The sequence below is a fragment of the Oxyura jamaicensis genome, chromosome 17 (assembly GCF_011077185.1).
Source record: "Oxyura jamaicensis isolate SHBP4307 breed ruddy duck chromosome 17, BPBGC_Ojam_1.0, whole genome shotgun sequence".
Taxonomy (NCBI): Eukaryota; Metazoa; Chordata; class Aves; order Anseriformes; family Anatidae; genus Oxyura; species Oxyura jamaicensis.
The window spans coordinates 10,389,535-10,413,783 of record NC_048909.1 but is presented as its reverse complement, the minus strand read 5'-3'; the positions used below and the strand labels follow the sequence as shown (position 1 = coordinate 10,413,783).

Below are 24,249 nucleotides of genomic sequence, written 5' to 3'. Positions count from 1 at the left end.
TTTAATTGCCAGTGAAAGGCCTCTACATGTGGATTAGACCAGAGTTCTGTGAGAGTCAGTACTTTTTAACACTCTGCAGAGTAACTTCACAGAACAGCCTGAGCAGACAGGACTCATTCAAAGTATCCAACAAGGCTTTCCATGGATGTCTCCCCTGTGCATGCAAAATGCACACCATGGACAACACAGGTCTCCAAATAATTCCCATACCATTTCCAGATTTCTGTGGAAGAGCTGCACTTGGTTAGAATAGCACCGATTCATTTTCCTCCTTATAAATATGCAACTGTAGAAGAAACAGTGATTAGTTAAACTCTTGAAAAATGTTTTGGAAGTCTCCATGGAACATGAGCATGTAAGACATGTTGCTACTTCTCACTTCTCAGTGCTTCTTCTCATCTGAAATCTGACAAGGAAGTTACCACACTAGACAGAAAACTTCCTGCCCTTCACCAGCAGGGAGTGAAGGAGCTGCGTACGGGTGGACCACAGCACACAGAACTGGCAGGAGGGACGGTGGAGATCGTTCCCACTCTTACTTCCCAACGTCTGCGTGCTTCAGAGGATGCGGTGCCAGCGGTGGCCCCCAGCACTAGCTGTTCTTGCTATCAGTTATTCTGGGTCACTGCGTTACAAGCTCGGAGCAAATAACAGTGTGCGGGCTCTAAAGTTACGGCCTTGCCTTCCACGTTAGCAGGGGCCTGCTTGGTAGGCTAAAATTGTCGTTTCGGATAATGCCTTAAAACAACCTTCGATCAAAGCAAAATGACAGGGTTTGCAACATGGATGAGTGCGTTCTAGTCCATATTTGATTTTTTGTGCATTAGTCTGTTCCATTATATTAATAGGTCTGTGGAGCAGTCCATGCCTGATCTGATTTTATGAAGCCTACCTTGCACATTTACCTATCATTACTGCAGTGTTGTCAGCAAATGTACGAACAAGCAGGACTCCGCGTTTCAAAACCAATGCATTAATTTTTAAATAACTGTCATGATAAAAGACTGACAAGCCCAATTCTCTTTATGGCCTGTCCAACATTATGTGGGAATCTCCTGTAATGAGCATCTTCTAGAGAACCGCACAAGACTTCCAGTGCAATCAGTCAGGGCTCACCATTGCATTACATTAGTCAATTTGACAAGAATAGTCTAATCGGAGACTATTAATCAGAAACTTTCTTTGGCATTTGCCCTGCTGAAAATACAAAATATTGTTCAGATTCAATATTAATCACCAGCTGCTAGAGTATAATGCCTTTAAAGTTATAAAGGTCACAAAACGATAGAGAAGAGTATGACTAAGCAAGCATCTTCCCATTCTATTCCTGAAAGTCGAAGCACTTCCCTTGAATATCAGCCTGCTTCAGAGACCCCAGAACATTTCTTCCTCCCTTCCCAAGCACCGTGTGTGTGCGTGTGTGCAGCTAACACACCCACGTGGACCAGAACTATTTTTTTTTAAGTGTTATAAGACATAACTCTTGAAACTAATCACACTCCGTAGCCATATTTGGCTGCAAAATATAAGAGCAATTGATTAGGAAAGCTTTTATTGCTTTGCCTTCACCAGCACCTTCCTGCTAATCTTTATACCGAGCTGCACAGTGTTTCTGAATCTATCATTTTGCTTTCTCACAGGAGGCAGAGTTCTGAATATGAAAGAACCTAATAAATTCTGACCTTTATTGTATCTTTACAGAATATTCCCAGTTTCAAACCAAGAGATATCAGAGAGCAACGTAGGCCTCAAAGGGGTAATGCTGATTAAAGCATTCCTTCGTCACCAAGATGTTCCACTCTGTCAAAACAAACTTCATAATGTTTTGAAATACTTGTGACTTTTGAAACATGTTCATTGCGAATGAAACAGGCAAAGAACTGTGTTCAAAAACTGGTGATGCTACCCATTAAAAACTTGGTTGTTAAAAACAAACAAACCCACTCAGTTTAAAAATAATACGGTACTTTCAAAACTACTAGCTTAGCTTTAATATGCCGGACACTATAGTGTATGCTATGAACACGTAGTTACAAAAAAATTGTCACTAGGTTTTAATAGTATCAGGTGATGTAAATACAGCACGGAAACAATTCTACTTGCAAGTGACAGTCCACAACTCTCACTTGCTCAATCTCTCCAGACAAGCTCATAGGCCACCAAGAAAAACGTACAGTATTATTTAAAAGGAGTCCGGTTTAAAAGTATCAGTTTCTAAAAGTTTGTATAATTTGAGGTATATTTTCACATCTTTTCCCAGAAGAATAACTTGGGAATTAGCTCAGCTTTGGGTAATTGTTTATCTATTGTCATATTTTCAAGAGACTTAATCTTCTCCTAGTCTGTGATCTCTAAGAATACATGAAGTTTCCCATATTCTTAACTGTCAAGGAAAAGATTCTTTGGACTCCTGAAGAAACATTAAATAATAATAACTAGATATAATACAGCCCTTCTTTTCATCAGGAAACAAAAGAAAACAAAATAAACAGACAGACAAAACAACTACAAAAAAACACTGAAAGCCTGAGCAACTCAGCTAAGAAAAATAAAGAGAGCAACTCAGGTTGTGCTTTTCTTGCTTTAGCCATTTTTTAGTGCCAAACGTACTGGAAAATTTGCAAGTGCCTGACAGGAGACAAGCATGCTGCCTCCACAGCAGAGGCTTGACAGCAAAATAAAAATAAAACTGTGGTCAAAGCCACTAAAATGTACATTAAATTATTTCAAATCTCTGTGTGAGGTACCCACACTAATTGTCTCAGTGAAAGGTTAAAAATAAATAAATCTACTTATTCCTACAAAATAAGGTATTTTGTGCATAGTATTTCAGCTCTTTCTAGTAAACCTGTTGCTTTAAGTACTCTTATTTTATTTAAGTTACAAATACAACTCTGCCAAGTCTTTACAGTCACATTTTTACATGCAGGTATTGCAATATACCTGCAGCAATCATTTCTTACACAAATACTGTACTTCGGGCACATACCAAAAAGCTAAAATTTCTCAAGATGCACAGAATATTGGATGTTGTAATATTAGGCAGATTTCTTTTGTGTGTGTCTCTCTCTCTGAAGGAAAAAAAATAAAGCCCCTCGAAGTATTGCGACTTTGCTTCAGATGATAAAATAGCTTGGCAAGCCAAGGGAAAAAAAAAGGACAAACAATCTATTTATAAAAGCTCTTCTCATGACTGCAGAGTTACTCCCTGTTCACCCGCATATCCAACAAGAAACCAGAAGGAACGTGCAACACCCCACGTACACCAATCCACAGCTAGCTGCATGTTCTAAACTGGGAAGGTTTGACTTGCATACATCCCCCAAAAGGAGAATCTGCTCCAAGTTTATTCTTGTCCAAGAATAAATAATAAGTCATCTGGTCCAAAACAAGATGACTCTGTATAAAAGTTTTTCCATCATTGCTGTTTTTTGGTTTTCAAAATGTAAAGCCAATCAGAAGCTTTGGATAATGCCAAGTTTATTTGGCTAAAAATGAGCATTATACCATTTCACAATAAAACGGCCCATTTAAATAATAATGGAAACTCTCTATATTTATTACAGATCCTAGTGAAATAAAATCTAGCGTTTTATTGTTAAGCTTTCCAAAGACTTAAATGGAGTATTTAAATATTTTGCTATTTATAATATCATTATGGTATTTACAAGTAATTAGGTTTTATGGCAAAAGTTAATGACAGGACTATTCCAACATGCTTGTTAGAAATACCTTAACTGACAAGGTACGCCTCTGGATGCCATCCTTGGAGATTAACAAAATAAATAATGGACACGAGCAAACACTGAAGACAAGACAAAACAGGAATACTTCTAGCCCTGTTAAATTGTGAATGACAAACGACGGAGACAACACCTGGAGGCACATTGCCTGCCCGCAGCGGCAGGGCGTTGCAGCGGGGCCACAGCCCCGCCGTCACTGCAGTGCCTCCAGGCACAATGCCCTGGGTGAAGCCCAGGCACTGCCTGCAGCGAGCTGGGCCAGCAACCGGTGCCGCGCGGCTCTGGGGAAAAGTACCACGCAACAGGGGGAAGAAAAAACCCACAGAACTAGAAATGTAATAAAATACATTATAAATAGCAAAGGAATAGGCCGTAAAAGTTTCTTCATGAAAAGAGGGATTGGTATTAAAATAAGATAAAGGGAAGAAGAATTTCTTCTCACCATGGGCTGAGCTGCCCCTGCCACAGTGCCACCAAGCTCTTGTGACAGCCAACTCCACCCCAACCACGTCCCGCCGGCACCACAAAAGGCACCATGTGGTGACAGCAGCAAACAAAATCCACCTGGGCTTCATCAATTACCTAAAAATCTAGGAGCTTCCTAGCAAAGCCCATGCGTGCCAAGAGCTCCCAGCAGCTCTGATCGCTGCTCCAGTCCCACACCAGGAAGGGATGGAGTGGGGCAGCGGTGGGTTTGTCTGCAGCCTGACAGCTGGAGGGATGCCACTGCTCCCAGCCTTCATCAGGGATCCTCCTCTGCCTCTCCTGATGCATGGTTTTGTTTTGGCCACAGAAAGGGTGGTGGGCAGGAGGTGCCCGCAGCAGCCACCCCATGCTGTCTGCACCCGACGCAAGGCTCACCAGCCTCTCCTGCGCCTGTGTATGGGCAAATCTTTCATTTTTCTTTCATTATGCCGGCATGTACTGTCACTTAATTTTTATGTATGCAATCCTTCCTGACAAATATGATCTGCTGCCTGGTAATTCGTCTGACGTTCATTCTGCTCCTTGCTCTAATTACGGCTCCCATCCCTGGCGTGGCAGTGACCACGGCCCGGTGGTACACCTGTCCGGCGGGTCATGGTGCTGTCGAATGCCCTTTTATGCCAGTCTGATGTTGGCAAATACAAAGAAAGGAAAAAAAAAAAGGAGGGATGAATGTATTTGCATAGGCCCTGTGTTCGATTCATGGGTCAGCAGCCAGAGAAAGGATGGCGCAGGGCGGTTGCCAGGGCAACGGGGCCCGGCTCCGGCTTGGGCCTGGCCTGTGCCAGCCCCGCGTGCATCACTCACGGCCACTTACAGACACGTCTTCATTAAACCCAAACCAGGATCAGCAGCTTTCCTGCTGCCACAAATCCTGTATGTCCGGAAAATGACCAAAAGCAAGCAAGCAAGCAAACAAACAAACACCCAAGCCCAAAACCTTCAAGTGTGCAGTATTTTTTGATTGTAAAAATGTTCTTTTCACTTGCATGCAGGAACCACTGCAAATGGTGTTCTGCCCGTGCCCCCACGGCACAGCACACTGTCTCCAAAATCACTCGCTGCTGCTCCGTTAATATTTTGCATCTCATTCACCTGTTTCCAGGATGCTGTTGGTCTGAGGAAGTGCAAGGTTCACACAGAAGAGGCTCAACTCTTCCTACAGGAGCTTTCCCAATTAAGAGAGAGCAACCCTGGTAAAGGTCACGAGCTTGGCTTACATGTGCAGCTAGCTTCCCAGCCCCAATTTATCCTTATTAATGTTCTAAGTGCAGCAGTCAAGCTAGATAAGATCATATAATTAGACATGGTCATATTTTTGCCTGTTCAGACGATGAGATTGTAACTTTCTGTGAAGAGGATTTATTTTAATATATTAAGTATAGTGTGTGTATCCAAGGATAACTTTTGATGCAAAGGGAAATTAATATTTTATGGAAGTAAACTGGAGAAACGTTTCACTTTTTCTAAGCACACATAAGGTGCTTAGAAATCTCATCTTCCACATCTTCCTTCTTTACTTTCTTAGAAGTGGACTTAGAAGCCCAGTGTCATTACAGAGTACTCTCAAATAACTCTGCATTCATTTAAAGAAACAATCAAGCAAGACTTGAACTCGGTGGAGGAAATTGCACAAATGAAGACAAATAGTGAAACAAACATGTCGTGTGTTCCAAAATCAACTGAGAGCACTAAATGTAAGAGAGCTTTGATACCGTGCTAAAGGCAAGGATCCTTCTCTGCTGGAACACAGAAATACTTCTGACTCAACAAATAGAGACACATCAACAGGAATGGAAAATCAGCCATCTCTCAACAGAGTACAGACACTCAGGGGAAAACTAACAATTATGAAATATTTTATACTATAAGACAAAGGATGAACCGTGTACACTGTATACTTTCCTATAGCATTGTAATTAATGCTAACAGTATTTTTTTTCTACGCAGAAGTAGTTTCTGCGTAGTTCCTTCATGTTATCAAAACATCATTATTTATCTTTTGATTCATGCTGAAAATACGTTCTCCTCAGAAGAGATGATTTTTCCACAATACCTCAACTTGCAGAGATGAAAACGTACAATAAGATGTATTTATTTTTTTAAGAATGCTCTTACGAGACGTGAGAAAAAGCATATTGTCACTCTGGTTTTCTAGTTTTGCTTTCTCTTGTAAGATCACACATAGAGGTTTGTTTTTGTAAGAAATAAGTTTTCTTTCCCAGATTTTGTAGATAACTTACTTTTTACAAGTCTTATTGAAATTGTAATTTTACAATGATGCAAAAAATTACTTCTCTCCAACACATGAGAAGGTAACACTATTAAAGAAAAACTCTGTGATATTTAAATTTATTAATTTAAAAAAGAAAGAAACAACAGATATAACTCTAACAGACCTTTTATCAAAGACGTACAATTTTACCTATAAGCAAACTTTGAAATCTATCTAAATGAAACCACAGATGCAAAACTGATCGGAAAACAGTTCACTGTCGAAATAGAAGGCTACCTCAAGTGAAGTCCTGCAAAACACCTTATAGCCCCAGTTCTTTGAAGATACCCATTAACCACAGCAATGCTGTTGCCTTTGTGGATATCAAAAATCTGGGATGAGCCAGAGCATAGCAGAGTACAGAAGAAAATTTCAGAGTGATCAGTGTGAGAGTCTGGAAACAGGATACAGTTCAGTAAGAATAAAAGCAAGGTACTACGCTTTGGTGGGAACAATCAGCTGCACAGACAGCGGAGCAGGAAAACAACCTTCAGATACGTGGAAGGCATTAAGAAAACTTGGATCTTTAAAGCCTGAACTGAATTTCAAGTCAAGTCCCTCTTTGGAACAGACAAGCTGTGAGGGCTTTAAACACCTCCCTCACCTCAAACACCATCACAATCCCTGCTCAGGGGAAGATGTCTGAGAAGCATCTGCTAAAAAAAAAAAAGTTGTCTGTGTAACATCTAATTCTAGTAAGCAGAGTGCAGGCAAGCATGCTATTTAGAGTTGAAAAGCTGCATTTGTTACATTTGCTTTACCAGGCCAGACATGCCAGAAAAAAAACACAACCAACCATCAAGTGGAGTTTTTAAGCAAAAAAATAAAATAATGAAATAGTAATTTTTGTATGAAGACTCCAGACGTTTCAATAGTATTTAAAAAGGAAATCACAGAAAACAACGGTATGTGCCCACCAAATCAAACTTCTGTTTTAGTAGGAGGACAGAAACCACTTCCTTTGAACATCATAGCTAACAACTGTACAGCAGTGCTTGCTTAATGTCTCGAAGTATCATCTTACCTAAGGAATGTGCTGCAGTGGTTTTAGAACTAAAAAAACGGCCTAATCCAAGATCTCCCAGCTTCACCACCCCTGTGGCTGTTATAAACACATTGGCTGGTTTTATGTCTGCAAGAAGAAAAAGGTAGAAGGTCAAGGCCACAAAAGGTTATTTGGTTCTAATACTGCAATAGAAACATAGCCCGGAGCACTGCCTGTACAGGACAGGCTGCTGCAGAGCCGTGCTTCTTCACAGCTTTGATAGGCTGAGTCTTCCGTGACTTCAGTTCCACACACACACAATACAGAATATACTTCTCAGCACACAAGAAATACCAGTGAGGGAAATGTCGTAGGAAACAGCATAACACAATAGAAGCAACCTCTTTAACTGACGGAATCAAAGGAATGCTTAGGTTTGCTTCCTTTTGGAAACAATCATTTTCTGCAGGAAACAGTACTGCCTGCCACGGTCCCCTGATACCACTGGCAAATTACTGTACTAGCACATGCAAATTCTGGGCTCTGTACAGCCTATTTTGCTTGTGTAGTATAAAAATTACTAGAATACTGGTTTCCCAAGTCGCCAGGTCAGGATTCAAGTTAGACAGGCTATTTTGTCACCAGTTAAAGAAGATTAAATACACAAGATTCCAAATTTCAGCTAAAAAAGTAGAACTAATTCAGGTACAACTGATAAGCTACATGAGGGGTTAGATACAGGAGCAAAAGTGATACCACTCTGCTGAAAAAAAATGGTTAAGATTTCACTACTTCTAAGGAGAAAGGAAAGAGCAGAAGCAGCACAGACTGGTATTAGTGCCTTTTGGGATGTTTGCACAAGTCCTTCACAAAGCATTTTAGTTATGCTGCAAGAAGCAGTGTAATTTTTGGATAAAGCTCGAAGCAAAAATTTCTAAGACAAGAGATTCAAAAATAATTAATGAAAACGGTGAACAGAGTATGAGAGTGTGGGACGTATTTGTATTAATATTTCAGGAAAGCTTCCAAGACAGGAAAACTCTTCTAAACTCTCTAAGGTCACAACTAATATAACGAAGACTATTTCTTAGAGTTCACTGTTATCTAGTAGTCTCAGCATTTTACTTCTGACACTTTTCTAATGGCAAGTTTGACACTTCTATTTAATATCAGTGTCTGGAATACAAAGCAGCTCATCTTCCTAATACCACACTCACTTCTGACTGAATCCTTTAACAATGAGGCAAAGAGACAGAAGGAGAAATCCATCTTGCGAGCTCCAGCCTCTCTAAACATGCATTGGCTGAACATCAGCATAATTGTTTTTGAATGTAGGCGCTTACTAATTGGAACATTATATTATTATTCAGTGAAAAGAGACTGAATTAATGTTACCTCTGTGCATCACCCTGCGGGAGTGCATGTGTTCAACTGCACTGCATAACTGCACAAAATATTTCCACACCGTCCTTTCCGGGATTAACCGTTTCTGCTTTTTAAAATACTGTGGAAGGAAATAAATAAAAGATCAGTTGAAAAGCAACATATTTGACTAGTTCCTGCAGCACTCATGTTAGTCAACGGCAGGTTTCTCGTGTCTTCCCAATCTGCAGCAGCATGACTTTTCTTCTGATTAGCTTTTAACTCCTTCTCTCTGTATGTAGACTTCAATGCAGTTCACTCATTAACAACTATTATGAAAAATATGCGTAAACAGGTTTGACATTTTTGAATGGACACCAATTATAATTAGCATTAATCTCCTTAATTACCTTGCAAAACATATTTAATGCCTCAAAACAACAAATGTCTCAACTATTTTGCCTTAAGTAACAAAAGATCATTAAAATAATCTCATAAGCATTCATTATTGTAGTGTATTAACAACAGTAAGGAAATACGTTTCCCCTTCTAAAAAGATGGCCATGGCATCAATAAAGTATCGATATTTCTCCTGTGATCAGGTAGGATAATATATTCTATTTTATGCATAATAGGAATATTAAATTAACTGAACTCTCTCTAGTGAGACTGCAAAGACACTGCTGATCACGACGCACAGATTCGGAAGGAGGCCGTTTTGGGTGCATTTCTGCAGTGCCAAGCATAGTGGAGTCCAGACCCTACAGATGGGTGCTAAAAGCTCTCAGGCAAAATAATCATAAGCGAAATGCATGCAATAAGAAGTAGTGCATCTTGGGGATGGTTGTCTCCAATACTGAAGTCTTCCTCCCAGGTAACTTAATACAGGAATAAATAATCAGCTGTACACTCCAGCAGAGGCTAAACATGATGCATCTTCAAGTGCTCTTTTCCATTTCAGGCACACGCTACAGCTGCGTACGTCGTGCAAAGTGCCACAGCCTCCTTCTATGCTTCCCAAAATTGCACTACTTCTGGTTATTGGTCCCTGACTTCTCATTGCTTCTTCCTGTGCTTGATACTGAGCAAGTTCTTCATCTGGAACACTAACAAAACACATTTCTAACACACTTCCCTTCCAGTGCTTTAAGGATTTATCCTCATCCTTTGATATACAAGGTATGACTGGATAACGACCATCTCTGAAACGCTGTATACCCTTCTAGCACTCTACAATCACATTTCTTTTGCATCGTACCCTTGAGAATTTCAGTCAGCAGCATGCAAGAGCAAGAATAAAGGAAGGAAATTGGCTGTTGCCCCTTTCTGCAACTTGTGCTTTTTCCTCTCAGCACAGACATCTGATGTCCGTTGTCACATTTTGTATTTTATGTGAAATGCTGTTACTGGATCGTGTTTGACTCAAGTAATGGCAAATTTTATTTTGCATATCAGCTGTGAAGGGGCACGACCGTGCAATTCCCCAGGCAGCAAGTCTGACAGCTTGCAACAGTTTCAAACCAAAACTTGATAGAGAGCACAGAGGAATTACAGAGGGTGAGGGATAAAGTGTTATATACACGATAATATTATTTAATTCTCATTAAAGTATTTAAGAGTGGATATGCAAGACCACAAGTGATAATTTTCTAAATGTCATGTCCAATAAGACTTGCCTGACATTTACAAGAGAGTCCCAACTCTCCAGTGGGTTATCCAGCAGCACTCTGTTACATCAGCTTTACAATACCTCATAAATAATGCAGGCAACAGGGGCGTGACAAAGACAGTCCCTGTTTTTATCACTCTTGCACCTTCAGAGTGTTGTTACTGCTGTTCCTACCGCCTCTCCGCAACTGAAAATCCTCACATAAGCTTAAATTCCCAAGGGACGGGTGGGGAGCAAGGGCGCCACAGAAGAGCAGGCAGCAAACCTCAGTTCGTCAATTTTACTTTCAAGCTATGTTTAGGAGGGGAATTTAATTCCCTCCTGGTTTTAGTTTTTTTTTTTTTTTCTGTTTTAGTTTTCCCACCCTTTACTTAAAAAAATGAATTCAAATATTTGCACCGAAGGAATGGCACCATTTATATGACCTTTAAAAAGCCTTGTCTTCCTCATGACTGCAACAAACATATGGGAAAGCAGACCAGACTGGAGAGCATTGGCAGAAAAAATGCAAGTTTCACTGTTGTTCCAGCTATCAACCTAAGAATGGGGAGAAAAATGTAACTCCTATTAAGGCATAAAAGAAATAATTTTAAGAAAATGAAATAACCAACCCCAACAGATTTAAAAAAAAAAAAAAAAAAAAAACATTTAGTAGGGAAAGTCTTAAACTAAAATCTGTAAATCAAAAAAAGCTCTAATATTTTATATGACACCTGACAATTATGCTGGCAACACTTTTTAAAGCTAAGATTTAAAAATGAAGGAAAATACTTGCACATCCCAGGGTGATCACAGCCCTAACTCCTACCCTCACAATCCTTAACTGCAGCTGCTACGAGCCTGTGATGAACCACAGGTTTCCCAGGATCTGTTGGGAAAACACATGAGGAGCTGAACGAGCGCAGGGCTGGAAGAGGAACGGGCAGGGCCGGAGCTCTCCCAGGCACGAGGCCCAGCGCTGCCTCCTGCCCCCTGGGGAGTCCGGCCAGGAAGGTGCCGCGTGCCGTCGCAGCGAGGCCCCGCACCCCGCAGAGCAGCACCAGCCTCCCCCCGGCCTCAGCCGCTGCCCGCTCGTCCCCAGGTCTGGAGCTGCTGCTACTGGGGGTCTGCGGGGCAGGTCCGTGTCTGGAATTCTGGGGCTTTCCCCAGGAATTGCTCTGCCAACCACCCACCCCCAGCTTGCTCGCCCAGGGGGACTCTTCCCTGAGATGGAGCAGATTTTCATGGAAACTGTAAATTTAGCCACTGACTACGGACTAAATGGATAACTTGTTTGACAGCCTTTGGCCTAGTGCCTCATAGCTCTGCTGGCAAAGAAAACAAATCTGTTAATAAGATATTTTAACTGTGACAACAAGGAGGAGGAGAACTTTCCAAACATTCATTTATGATAATTACAGAATAATGATGGGAAAAAAACAGGTAAAACATGGAGAGAAGGTTGAGAGTGCTAACAAACATGATATAACACATCTGTTCTCACAAGGGATGTATGTCTAAAGATTAACACGTCAAAGAAAATATAAAAGCAGGTGGTAACAGCTTAACTAAAGCTGGTTTGCAGCAACACAAGTATTCCTGAGAGCGACATAAGAGAAGAGCAAGTACTTGAAACATTTTCTCAACCCCAAATCCCTGTTGCAAGGAAAGTCAATACGCTTCCTTGAATGCCTTCAGAGCGGCAGACAGGCTATGTGAACACGGAACCTAACCATAATTAGATGTCCTCATCAATCACAGATGGGATAAATCAGCCTTGCAAAGTAAGGCACACATCCCACCAAACCACACGGAGACCTGCTCACTTCTGAAGCAGCAGGCAGGGCGAGCAGCAGCCCCTGCTGCATCTCACCTGCCCACAGACGCTCAGTCTCGGCCCCGCCGTCACCCTCTGGGCGGGCGGCACCACGAGAGGAGTCACCGGGCTGCTGCCTCCTGACTGTTTGTAGCCCCTTTAGAACTGCAACTTCCTTACCTTAATCATCTGGGAGAGATCACCAGCATCTGCCAGCTCCAGGACAATGTTAAGCTCATTGTCTTCAATGAAAGAATCCAAATACTTAATTATATTGGGGTGGTTCAGTTGCTGCAGATAGAGGAAGTGCAAGGAAAAAATTATAACAACATAGTAACAACTCAAAGATACAAAACTTGTACCATTTTTTGTAATTGTTACACCAAACGGTTGATAATAGGTGCAACTACAAACTGCTGTGGGTTATTGTACGCAAAAAAACATGTAAGAAACAAGTTCATTTATCAGAAGTGCAGCTTAATAAAATAGTGTCTTGCATAAACAGCAGTATGGCCCAGAACGGGGTGAAGCAGCCTTTTCTCTCGGAAACTCACAAAATACTTAAAAGCAACATTCTGAAAGACACTCAGTACGCGATAACTGGTATTTTCCTGTTAGAATAATAATAAATAAATAAATAAATAAACAACATAAAAATCAATTACTGATTACTGTACTTGATAAAAACAAGAGTAGAATTCAGCAAAACTCTTGGTGGAAGTAAAATACCACACAAATTACATTCAGTATGTTAGTCTATTCTCCCCATTACTTATGCTTACACTTTCACTTAGTACTTTCAAGTATTCTTATATTCACAGCTGGTATTTTACTTTTTCCCCCTCTTTGTTTCTTAAGAATTTGCAACTTCTTGGATTGTTATGCTTTATTCACAGGACTAAATTAAGAGACTGGCTCAACAAATTAAATTTTCCATTTTAAATATTTTATGTCTGAATTTCTTAAAATGGAAATCTGATTGCTTGGAAGGTAATGGAGCACCCAGATTTCTCTACTCGCTCGCTCCTGCCCGTTTTGCATTACATTATCTTTCTCTCGTGCTCTTAGAAATGTAGTGAATTTAGAAACTACTAAAGTGAGCATTTCATCTACTAAACAGCTGTGACTCAACCTGCCTATTTCAGGGGTTACAAAGCCAAAAGAAACACTGTTATGATCCATCATGCTAATCACGCCTCTCTGCATGCACATTAGGGGATAGATTCTCCTTTGCGATGCCTCGACACTAACGCACATTAGTGTTAATGGGATCCATGTGCAGGCATCAGGAGAAGAGCATTCCCACCAGACCAGGCCTTAAATAAATAATAAATAAATAAATAGCAGAGCCCACCATTTCTGCTGAAATTTCTTTCACGTCTGCCCTCAGGTACACCGATCAAAGACCAACTTCCAGGCAAGAAAGCACCAAAAGCAGGAGCAGATACGGATACGGCGTGCACCCCGGGATGCCTTACTGCCCCCGCAGCATCGCACAAGCTGACGCAGCACAGCCGACACCGGGACGCTGCTTACTGCTCTCGCAGACAAAGGTAAGCCTCTGACTTGTGAGTTGCTTTCTATCTTCTGTAGGATGCTCTGATGGGAAAACTCTCCGGAGCTCCCAAAGGCGACGGGGAGTTCAAGCAATCACACAAACCTTCCTCTAAACCTCAGCACCGCGTGCCAACAGATCGCAACAAAATCCAACAACTCTAACAAGGAATGAGGTCCGCGCACCTTTGGGGACTTACCATGCTAATGTTCCCCCCCCAGCCTCTGATTAGTTTACTGCACATAACAAAACCCAGCTACTCACACACAAACATTTAACTAACAGATTTTTAAATATATTTTTTCATGAAAGAACAAACGTGCCCTTTTTATTGACACAGTTCGTATTGATTTAAAGAAACTCATCAGCTCTAAACAGGGATGTTTCTTCTGTGACAGTGAAGTCACACAAAAGCACAAAGAGGACACCCGTGCCACCGCGCTACCTGCTGCGATGACTCTTTGGACGAGCAGACGTCCCAGCACCGCCCAAGAGCAGCTGGAGCTGCCGCCACCCTTTGCTGAGGCTGAGCAGCGGGACGGGCACTCCGCAGGGAGCCTTACTGAGCTCCTTCCTCTGCTGGAAAACGTGGGAGACTGCCCACAACCCGCCTGAGGTGTGAACGCAGGCGTGTACATTTTCTCTAGCTTTTGTTTCACAGACCTTTGGACTCCGTTTTCCCCAATCGTCTGGGCAGAGCACTCTGGATACGCCAGATCTCCATGCTCCACTCTTCCTTTTGTCAAGCTTACTGTAAATAAGTAAATTGACTCAGGGGTTATTTCTGTAACTACGGTGTATGACATAGTGTATGCCTGGGGCACAACAAAGGCTACCTGGAATCGCTTTTGTCAGGAGGAAAGTATGTTAACTCCCACAAATCCTGAGATGTGAAAAACATTGCAAACACCTTTGGGTTAATGGCATTTCCTATTTCATTAATGCATCCTAGAAAGCAGCGCTGGGGACTTCGGTCCCAGCACTTCATGCCCCCAGCCACCTCCACGGTGCTGTCCGGCCAGGCAGCACGGAGCTATCCACTAGGAGACGAGCTGCAGATAGGCTCTGGCATGTTACTTGTCGTAAGGTACAGGGCGACACGCGCTCAGCTGCTGACTGACAGGCGCTGGAGCCAGCCGGATGAACCCGGATGAACAAAACCAATCCCATTTCATCAGCCGGTAGTTTTCGAAGCAGAGCTGCGCTCTGCTGGCATCATGGAAACTCACTCCCCTGGGAGCTCCAGCTGCTACAGGAAAATGCACAAACAAGAACTTGCCAGCACGCTACTCTGCTTGGAAGACTACCACTGAAGACTTCAGAATAAACATGGGTATTGCTTAATTTCAGACAAACAGAGGTTTTTAACTTAAATACATGGGCTTGGAGCCAAGAAAGTGTGATGCGTACATATTTTTCCACAAACTTTTTGAAATAAAATATTGAGAAAGCAAAGATCATTAGTTGGTTCAACCACTTTAAAAGCACTGTCTGGTTTCAGAGTTTGCACCTAAAGTACCATTTTTCACTTGTATATGTATACATATAACATGACAGACATGCAGAACTTCTTCCTTTAACAACTTCATTTCTGAGCTTATTTTAAAGAGAGAAACAAATCAAAATACAAAGTACAGGACTTGCATACCTCCCTGAAATACGAGTACTTGGTGTATTTTTCTATGACAGATTTCTAATAGATTGCTTAGACAATGGGCAGAAAACTCAATAAAATAATGCTTTAAGACAGAACTTATATAATGTAGGCATTTTAGCTTGCAAAAGAAGGCAGAGTCTGCTAAGATCGTATGTGCCCTATGAGAGCTTTATTTGCTATGAAAGGCTAACCTGAAAATATTTTTTCCTCAAAACAAAAAATTGAAAAATAGGAATTATAAAATTCTTACCTTCAAGAGGTCAATTTCTTTAATGCAATCTTGCCTAGCCTTGGCATCCATCATTTCAAAAATCTACAAAGGTAAAAGCACAGATTAAAATGAAATAACAAAAACTAAGAACTTACTTAACAAGAAATTTGTCTTTTGTCCCTCACTTTGTATGGCCTCTACTTAATGAGTATACATACAACTCTCAGATCAAAGAGAAACATTTTCTTTATTTTGAAACCACTGAAGTACTAGCAATAAGGTAAAATTAATTGTAGAACCTGGAGCAGCAGATGAAACTAAAGATACTAGCTTGTGAATTTGCTGTCATCATTTTTGAACAGCATTTAGCTGATAATAAACCTTTTGTATAAGGTAAAAAATGAAATTAAAAATAAGTATGAAATTACACTGCTGTTACTGCGTAACTGTGATTTAGAGAATATCAGACCAAATCATCCAGAGGTCTCTAACATTGAGCTCTCAATTTATAAATCATTTTATAGCATTACTACTGCTGCAAAGAACATACTTCTGAGTTAGATACCTCTGTTTTTAATCTGTGTAAACTCCTAAAACATTCCCATTCTACTAGCTAAGCAGTAAGACTGAATTTAAACGCTTACCTGAACTTTCTTTAATGCCACAGGTTTTCTGTCCAGAAGACAAGTTGCTTTGTAAACTTCACTGAATTGTCCTCGTCCAATCTTTTTCTCTATCTGAAAGTCTGCCAGCGTGCAGCGGTATGGGTACGATGTTAAATGTCTCTGTTCAATTCAAAAGAAATTCAATCAATGAGCTACAAAAAGCAATAGTAAAAGCAGAAACTTGCATTCCCAAGATGTAAGACCCCGAACTAGCAGCCTGTAGGACTAATTGTGTGCAGGAGAATAGGGACAGAAGGCAAGAAAGACAAAGAAACCCGGTGTTGGTAATACAACAGGCAATGGAGTGCCCTGGCTTTCCTTTTCCCACCTGCGATTTGCTTCGTGCACTCCTCGCAGTGCTGTACCGGAGCGGAGGTTGTACAGAGCAGAGGTAACTACTCCAAGAGTACATGCACTCATGCTCTCATTTGTGATGTTCAGGAAGTTATTCCAGGCTCATCTAGATAATTCTGACCATAAATGCATTAATTTCCAGTAATTTGTTAGTGATGTAAGCTGAATTAAGTTAAATGACTTTTCTAAAGAGGAAGAAGTCTTGCCTCCCATGTAAGGAGCTAATGAGCCCCGCGCTACCGTCTCCCTGGCCGCACACCCTCTCAGCGGCTCTGCCTACTTGGCACCTCGGGAGGTGTCGATGCCTACTCGGGAGCAGCCTCAGGTGAGCTTGCAGCCGGGCAGGCAGACACAGGGGAACGAGGACCAGGGGCTCTAGGGACTGAATTGCTCCCTAGAGCCATTCCGGTCTCCTCTGTAATTAACGTGACCGCTAAACCATTTTTGAAAAAAACTATGAAAATAAATGACAAAGTTGTGGTGCATGCCAAGTAGACTATTTTTAAGCTTCAACATCTTGAGCCATTTCAGAGTTCCCACCGAAAAATGCAAAAAGCAATTAGCCAAGTACACAAGGGAAGTTGTGGGGACAGTTTCCCAGGGATTCAGCTGTTGTTTAAGTTGAATCTTCAGCAGACAACCCCAGCAAGCGTCCAGGAAGAGCACGCCGCAGAGGCTGGAAGCTCAGGGAGGTGACTATTGCTGCTACTGTAATTTCCTTACCCAGAGGGCTGGGTATAAATGCAAGTAAAGCTTTCAGCCCAGCAACTTCTACCAGGAGCACATACAAACCAGAGTGATGATGTCTTACAGTGTGTATTTCTTATAGCTAAGTTTGAATTTTTTTCATTTGCAACAGGAATAAAAATTATTATTATTCAATAACAAAAAAAGAATCAGGTATTTGAAAAAACTTTTAAATGTAAAGGTTTGTGTGACTCTGAGCCACTATCATGGTTATTTGGCAGTGGTTTTATTAACAAAGTTATAATATTCAGTGTTTTTAAGAAAATTTACAAGTAAAGCCTGCTAAATAGTCATTTCTGCCCCACAAACAGCATCAATCAACTGCCACCTTTACAGCACCTTCATCACAACAAATAAATCCCCACAACAGGACACTGCTCAAGAAAAAAAGATTAGGTTTTATAGAGGCTTGGGACACAGACCCCTGAGCAGGCTACCACGTCCTGCTGCTGCCGCCCCACATCCCGAGAAGTGGCCGAATCCAGACCTGCAGCCCTTAGCGAGGACCCTCGCTGGGCTGGAATACCAAGACTTAGGAACCGCAGAGAGCACAGAAATGCACGGCTGTCACGTCCCCACAGTGCCTGCTAATGGAAGCAGGCGCGTGACCGGGTATCTAACTCCATTAAATTGGTCGCAATCTCTCTTTGCAGAGATTTCATGAACAGCAATACTCATCAATATACAAGACAGCAACACAGCAACACCCATCTGATGCCAGGGAGTGCTAACGCATCAGTTTACCTGCATTTTTGGCACGATGAAGTCACAAGCAGAATGTCTGCACACGAAGATCTGTTCACCTTGAACGGTAACTAACCAGGAACATCGCGACTTCCCAACCTCTTCCATATGAATCACTAAGGAAATCAGCTGAGGTGTGCAGCCGAATCACTTTAGCTGGTCGCAACAAAGGCCTCAGCACACAGAATCGCAAACCGCTTTCCTCTCATTGAAACACAAAGAAATAAAAGCATTCCCCTTAACTGTGAACGTGCACCTCCTCAGCTGTGGCTCTTCTTGAGCAGTAAGGAAGTTTGAGCAAAAGACTTTCTACCCTGGAGTTCAGAAGAAAGGTAACACGTGTAGTGTGATTTTAGATGTTAGGCAAGTGACAGGATGTGTGTGCGTGTCCCAGCCACTTGTGCATGGTTCACATACAAAGTCTGCTCGCCTTGCTGGAGTTAATGCCGGATGACGACTGGACACCTTAGCTGATATGTTCTGGCATCCTCCAGGACTACAGCTGCACATTTACATATGCAATGACCTAGATTTGCATTCGCTATCACAACCTATCAGACCTAATTAAAGTAATGGAGCTTTCATACAGGCTAGATGTTTGCCTGCAGTATAAGCCAGAGAGCGTGCCCAGGTTCGACCAAGGCTATCAGAAGGCTCCCCATTGACTGGGGCAGTCCACTTTCCCACATGTCTGCCTAAAATTAATCTTTTCTTGTGCCTTTTTGTACTTAAATGTAAGCAGGTAACTCCTACAAATAATGTCACACATTTAGCATACCTAAGAAATACCAGCCTCCTCAGAAGAGCATCCCTATGGCCTGGCCTTACATACGTGCCACCTGTGTCACTTATGTCCGTGAGGTGTTTCTGTCTGTATGAACACAGGAGAACCAAGCAACCATCTCTGCAGGGCAAGTTTCAAGGTCCAGGATGAAGCTTACAGGAAGAAAAAAAAAAATAGGAGGGGAAAAATGCGAATGAGCAGAAATCTGAAGACATTTTGGCAATTTGGCTGTTGGCACACTTTGGTTCGCAGGGCAGCTGTAGGAAAGGGACAGTCTGCGAACAGCTCATTTGGAGACAAAGGCTGTTCTCTTTATTTACACAATGAAGTCTCATTCTTCTAGGACTCTATTATAAAAAAAAAGCCAAAGATTAAAGTCAATTAATTCCTTGTTCATATAAAGAGGCTGTTCATTTTTCAGAAGAAACACAGATTACTCCAAGAACAAGCGACTCAGGACACCACCTTTGGCACTCATGGCCTCTGTTAGATGTCAGCACTGATGCAAAAGCAAAAATTTCAAAGCTCGCAGAAGTATGTGGTGACGGCCTTCTGCAGAATACTTAGGGGAGAAGTTTACCAGAACTTTCAGCCTGAAAATTTGAGGTTTTATGAGGTTCTGCAAAACAGAATCAGCAAGGTTTTTGTAATATAAAAAAGTTATTTTATCTTGCATGCCACTGAGTAGACACACTGCAATGGTAAGAAATTCAAGTTGACTAGCAGTCTCTGCATACCTGATTATAAAGCAACACAAGCAATTGCAGAGAATGACAGTACTAAAAACAATCCTTGCTATACTTGCTCTTTGCTGAGAGGTCGTAGTTTCCACTTGTGCTTCCACATTTTCAGGGATGTCTGTTACAGTGCCACCAAAGAAATACCCTGACCTGTTCTCCTGACTGGGACTTGCTCCTCTTTAAGGAAAAGTGTCTCCAATATATTGATGCTCAGCAGCTGACTTGGCAAGGGAAAGGCATAGCTCCTCTGCTCCTGTGAATGCGAGACCGAGAAATTTACCAATAAACAAATAATTTTCAAATAATAAGGGGAACACCTGAGCAGTCCTGGGAGAACTGCCCCAGCAGCCCTACCTGGTGTTTCAGGGAAAGGCCAACACTGAGAGTGAGAGACCAAGAACAGAAAGGCCAGTAAAACACTGACCAGCCTCAGAGCAACGCCTGTGTGACTGCTTTTCCCAGTGGTACGGGATGACAAAAAACAAGCCTGAATAAGCCAAAAAATTGGACTGTTCACCGCTAATTAATGCTCAGGGTTTATACACTGTGCAATGTTGATTAATAATAAATTCAATTGTTTTACTGCTGTCTGCTTGCCATGCGGGAAACCAGCACTGGTCATCCGTCTGCACAAGTGGCTACAAGGTTGCACGATGCTTAGATTATTTTTAATCAACCAAAAAATTGCTAAAGATTGGTTAACCAACAGTTAAAAAGTCAGACACTATGATCTTTAGATACCAATAAAAGCATCTTCCTGTAGAGCCATGAAATGAAATACTCTTCTGAAGAGTAAAAACATACTCGCCCAATTAATTTTCTGAAATCTCATTAAAAAATTTAGCCTGACTAAGTCATACACTTCTGACCTGAATTTTAATTATCTTCACGCTGGATATAAGTTTTTTTCTGATATTTGCAATGCATCATTAATTTTAAAGCAACTGTTTCCTTGCTTCTAAAGTGCATACTTCATCTGAATGACATTTACCGTAAACTAATTTCACCTTTAAAAGACATCTGTGATAGTAGATGGAGAAGCTTCAGCCCCTGCAGTTGAACACGTAGACATTATAAGCCATGATTTACTATGAACATCAGTGTTTCAAACCTTTTTACGGTGTCCCAAATTGTACACCCATCTCCACTCAATGATGCTTACCTGAAAAGAATTTTGTATACTTTGAGGTTGGAATTCCAGTGTGAATTTATGAGAACACTTAGAACAGATTGATTAAAAAAAAAAACAACTTCTGGGCTCACAAGGGACGAGGAAACTTTTAAAATATAGATTATCCTTCAAACAGGTAGCCAAGTAATTATTGAAGAATACATCAGGGTTTTCATTTGGCGGCTTCAAAACCAGACTACACCATCATTGTAAGATATCCTTGACCTGAACTGTTACCTAGAATTTAAAGTTTGCTGAAGAACTTGGCCTGAATTTCAAAGTTTTAACATCTCTATCAGCATATATCTGTACTAGTTTATGCTGAGGAAAGAGAGAAATACCAGCTTGGAAATAGCAGACCACATATTCACATCAACAAAGGAATTCATATTAACATAGAAATGAGCTAAGCACTTCAGAAAACAAACTGCAGTGTCCTTGCTGCTAGATGTTCAAATCTACTTTGAATTGGCAGGCGAAAACGAAACTGCCATGAGCAGCTCCACTGCTAGGATGTGCAAGTATATCAGAGGAAGGTTTAAAAGCGAGTTATTAAGTTTATATAGTATGAAAACTACATTAAAAATTACAGCTCTGTATTTCATGTCACTGGTTTATTCCTCGTTATCTCTTCCTTCTTATTGCTGTAAACACCAAGTAACCCTGAGATGTCCGTGACTGACACTTCCACTCAGAACATTCCTGGAGTGCGTTGTGTGCCTTCCTGACAGACCTCTTCAGGTCAGGTAGCCAGAAGCTAAATTGTGATTTTATATTCACTTACTCTAATTAGAAAACTTCTCAATAGGAAGCACTGCTCAGAACCATCTTCTTACGAGGCTCCAGTAGCTAAAGACAGGAAGAAGTCTGATACCCTCACTCATAGCTCTACTAACAAGTCACCTGACATCAAGTAACTTCCCGTGGATACCTGTGAACCAGAAGTAACACCTCTGTCAGCACGGAAAAATGCTTTAGGAAGCCGTGCAATTACAGGAAAAGCTTCTACTAGAGGAGCAGGCGCCTGCATTGGTCTCTCGGGGGGAAGGGGCTGGCAGGAGGAGCGGGCCGTGCCGTACCGAAACCCCTCCCCACCTGCAGCAAACTCTCAGGCTCTGTCTCTTCTGCCTTCATCCCCGCCATGCACGGCACTTCTCGGAAGGCAACTTTGGTCAGATTTTCCTTTCCAAACCCTTCTCTCATCCACACGCTGTTATATAGCATGCCTGCACTACTTACACCTTCAGAAGAAAAAAAATGATATAATCTCAGATTCTTCCAGGTAAAAGTACCAGGAAATTAAACATTACATATAATTATGTTCCTGCAAAATGGAAAATCAGAAATATGTAATAAGCCATCGTATCATGTCATCAGTGTAAGGTGGCCTGCCCCCTGAATGCTACAATTTTCTGTTAATTTCTAAACTGCATTTGCTGAGCAGAGGCGTTTTCCTGGTAGATCGCATATTTTGTTATTTGGTATTCAGCTTCCACCTTCTCCCCTCCCCTTTTTATCTAAAAAAAATATGCATAAAAGCAAAGAAAACCTTCTTGCAATCCTAATGCCAGACTAGATCATTCTCAGAACAGTTAATATACTTAGAGACCTCCATTAACACAACGTGGGTATTAGCAGAGTGGAGGGGAGGTTTCACTAACAATGACCATACAGCAAAACGAGCCCACTCAGCATCAGCAGAGCAGCAGAACATAGATTATTAGCTACTAATTACACTTAACTATGTCATTACAAATTCTAACATGTGCTCCAAGATGCCATGAATGTATCTGCTGCACAGGAACACTTCCTAATCTTGTTCATGAAATAATTACAGGGGCTCTATCCTGCCAAATGAGGCAGTAATTAACCCTAATTGCTCAAAATGCAACTGGCTAATTCTAGGAGATTAATCAAGGGGATTCAATTATTATTAAATGACTTAATATGACAAATTGCTACATTAGGAGAGGGGAGCTCTGCTCCATGCAACGTATTTTCCAAGCAGTGCTGTGTAAGATACATTCATTGTCATACTATACATGGAGGCAACTCGCTGGTTTTGCAAACCCTGTACTGGGTTTTGATACCGCCTTCCTAATGACCACTTCTCGTTCAAGAAACCTTGAGCATCGCTGGCCTGCACAGCTGGAACAACAAATTAACACCCACGTGCCCTCCCCGTGGCAGTGTTACGCCACAGTTCCAATATTCTTCTAACAGCTTCTCCGTGGTGCTTTTTATTCACTTTTCAAAATACATGGTACTAAAACTCATCTGGTCCAGAAAACAACAAAAGAGTCCGAAAAATTCAAGTTTTCAGAATTCATGAAACACAAACTTCACGATTCCAGTGAAGGTCTCGCTGTTATTTTATTACAGCTCTACCCTCGTTTTAACCCACTGCTGCAGAAGGGTGGGAAGGGGAAGGGAGAGGAACCACTACGGCGTAAGCTGATGACAGTATGGACAAAATATACTATGGTAGAAAGCTTCCAGAAACCCTCAGGAAATGAAGTCAGAGAGTCTACAGTTTCATGGACGATGAACTTTCTTGCATTTTGTAACTCTCTCTTCAGCACTGACTATTAATCTATACAAGGAAATAAAATACATTTATTTACTTACATTCAAGCAACTGCCTTTTCTTCAAAGAATCACAGAGAAGAGAAAGCCAACACAGTCCATGTTTTTATAAGGTGTTTTAAAAACACTTGATTTCAGTGAAATCTAAAGTATTTCCTTTGTCTCTTATCATCATCAAAAATCGGATTCAGGAAACTCTGCCTGGCTGGCAAAATCCCAACCTGGATATACCCTAGAACTGCCATAACTGTGCTATAAACAAAGGAAAAGGGAAAAACATTTGCTAAGAACTCCCCTCGCTTCATAAAAGGCAGGGAAGAAAAGCAAAGAAGGGCCGAAGAGAGCCCGCTTACCTGAGGGTCATGCTGGTAGTCCTGGCCCGGCAGCTTGCAGAGCGCGCTGTTCTGGTCCCCCAGGTGGTGCGGGTGGTTGTGCTGCCCCTCCATGGTACCATGCCAAACCCTGCCTCACTGCGCGGGAGCTGCGAGCAACGCGAGAGAGAGAAGGCTCGTCAGTGCCAATCCGACACGGGAAGCAAAAACTCTTCCTAGGGGTGTGCCCATAGGCGGCTGTGCAGCAAGGCAGCAAGAACTGATTCCGCCCCCTTCTTCCCCCCTCTGATGGGCCACGGTAACTGGAACGCAGCAGAGCAAACCTGCCACCCAGCAGCCCCGTGGGACCCCCGCCGGCCCCCACGCACCCGCAGCAACAGGTCACGCT

General features: G+C 41.8%; 1 protein-coding gene across 1 annotated transcript in view; it reads right to left on the bottom strand.

The window, feature by feature from the left end:
- NEK6 (NIMA related kinase 6) overlaps positions 1 to 24,010 on the bottom strand; it is a 37,866-nt gene extending 13,856 nt beyond the window's left edge. Inside the window, exons 1-6 of the mRNA XM_035341526.1 lie at positions 23,883 to 24,010; positions 16,383 to 16,523; positions 15,778 to 15,840; positions 12,496 to 12,606; positions 8,885 to 8,993; positions 7,529 to 7,636 (exon numbers count right to left, since the gene is read on the bottom strand). Of these exons, the coding sequence (XP_035197417.1) occupies positions 7,529 to 7,636; positions 8,885 to 8,993; positions 12,496 to 12,606; positions 15,778 to 15,840; positions 16,383 to 16,523; positions 23,883 to 23,975 (625 nt within the window). The 5' untranslated portion in view covers positions 23,976 to 24,010. The remainder of the gene's footprint in view (positions 1 to 7,528; positions 7,637 to 8,884; positions 8,994 to 12,495; positions 12,607 to 15,777; positions 15,841 to 16,382; positions 16,524 to 23,882) is intronic.
- Positions 24,011 to 24,249: the final 239 nt, after the last annotated feature.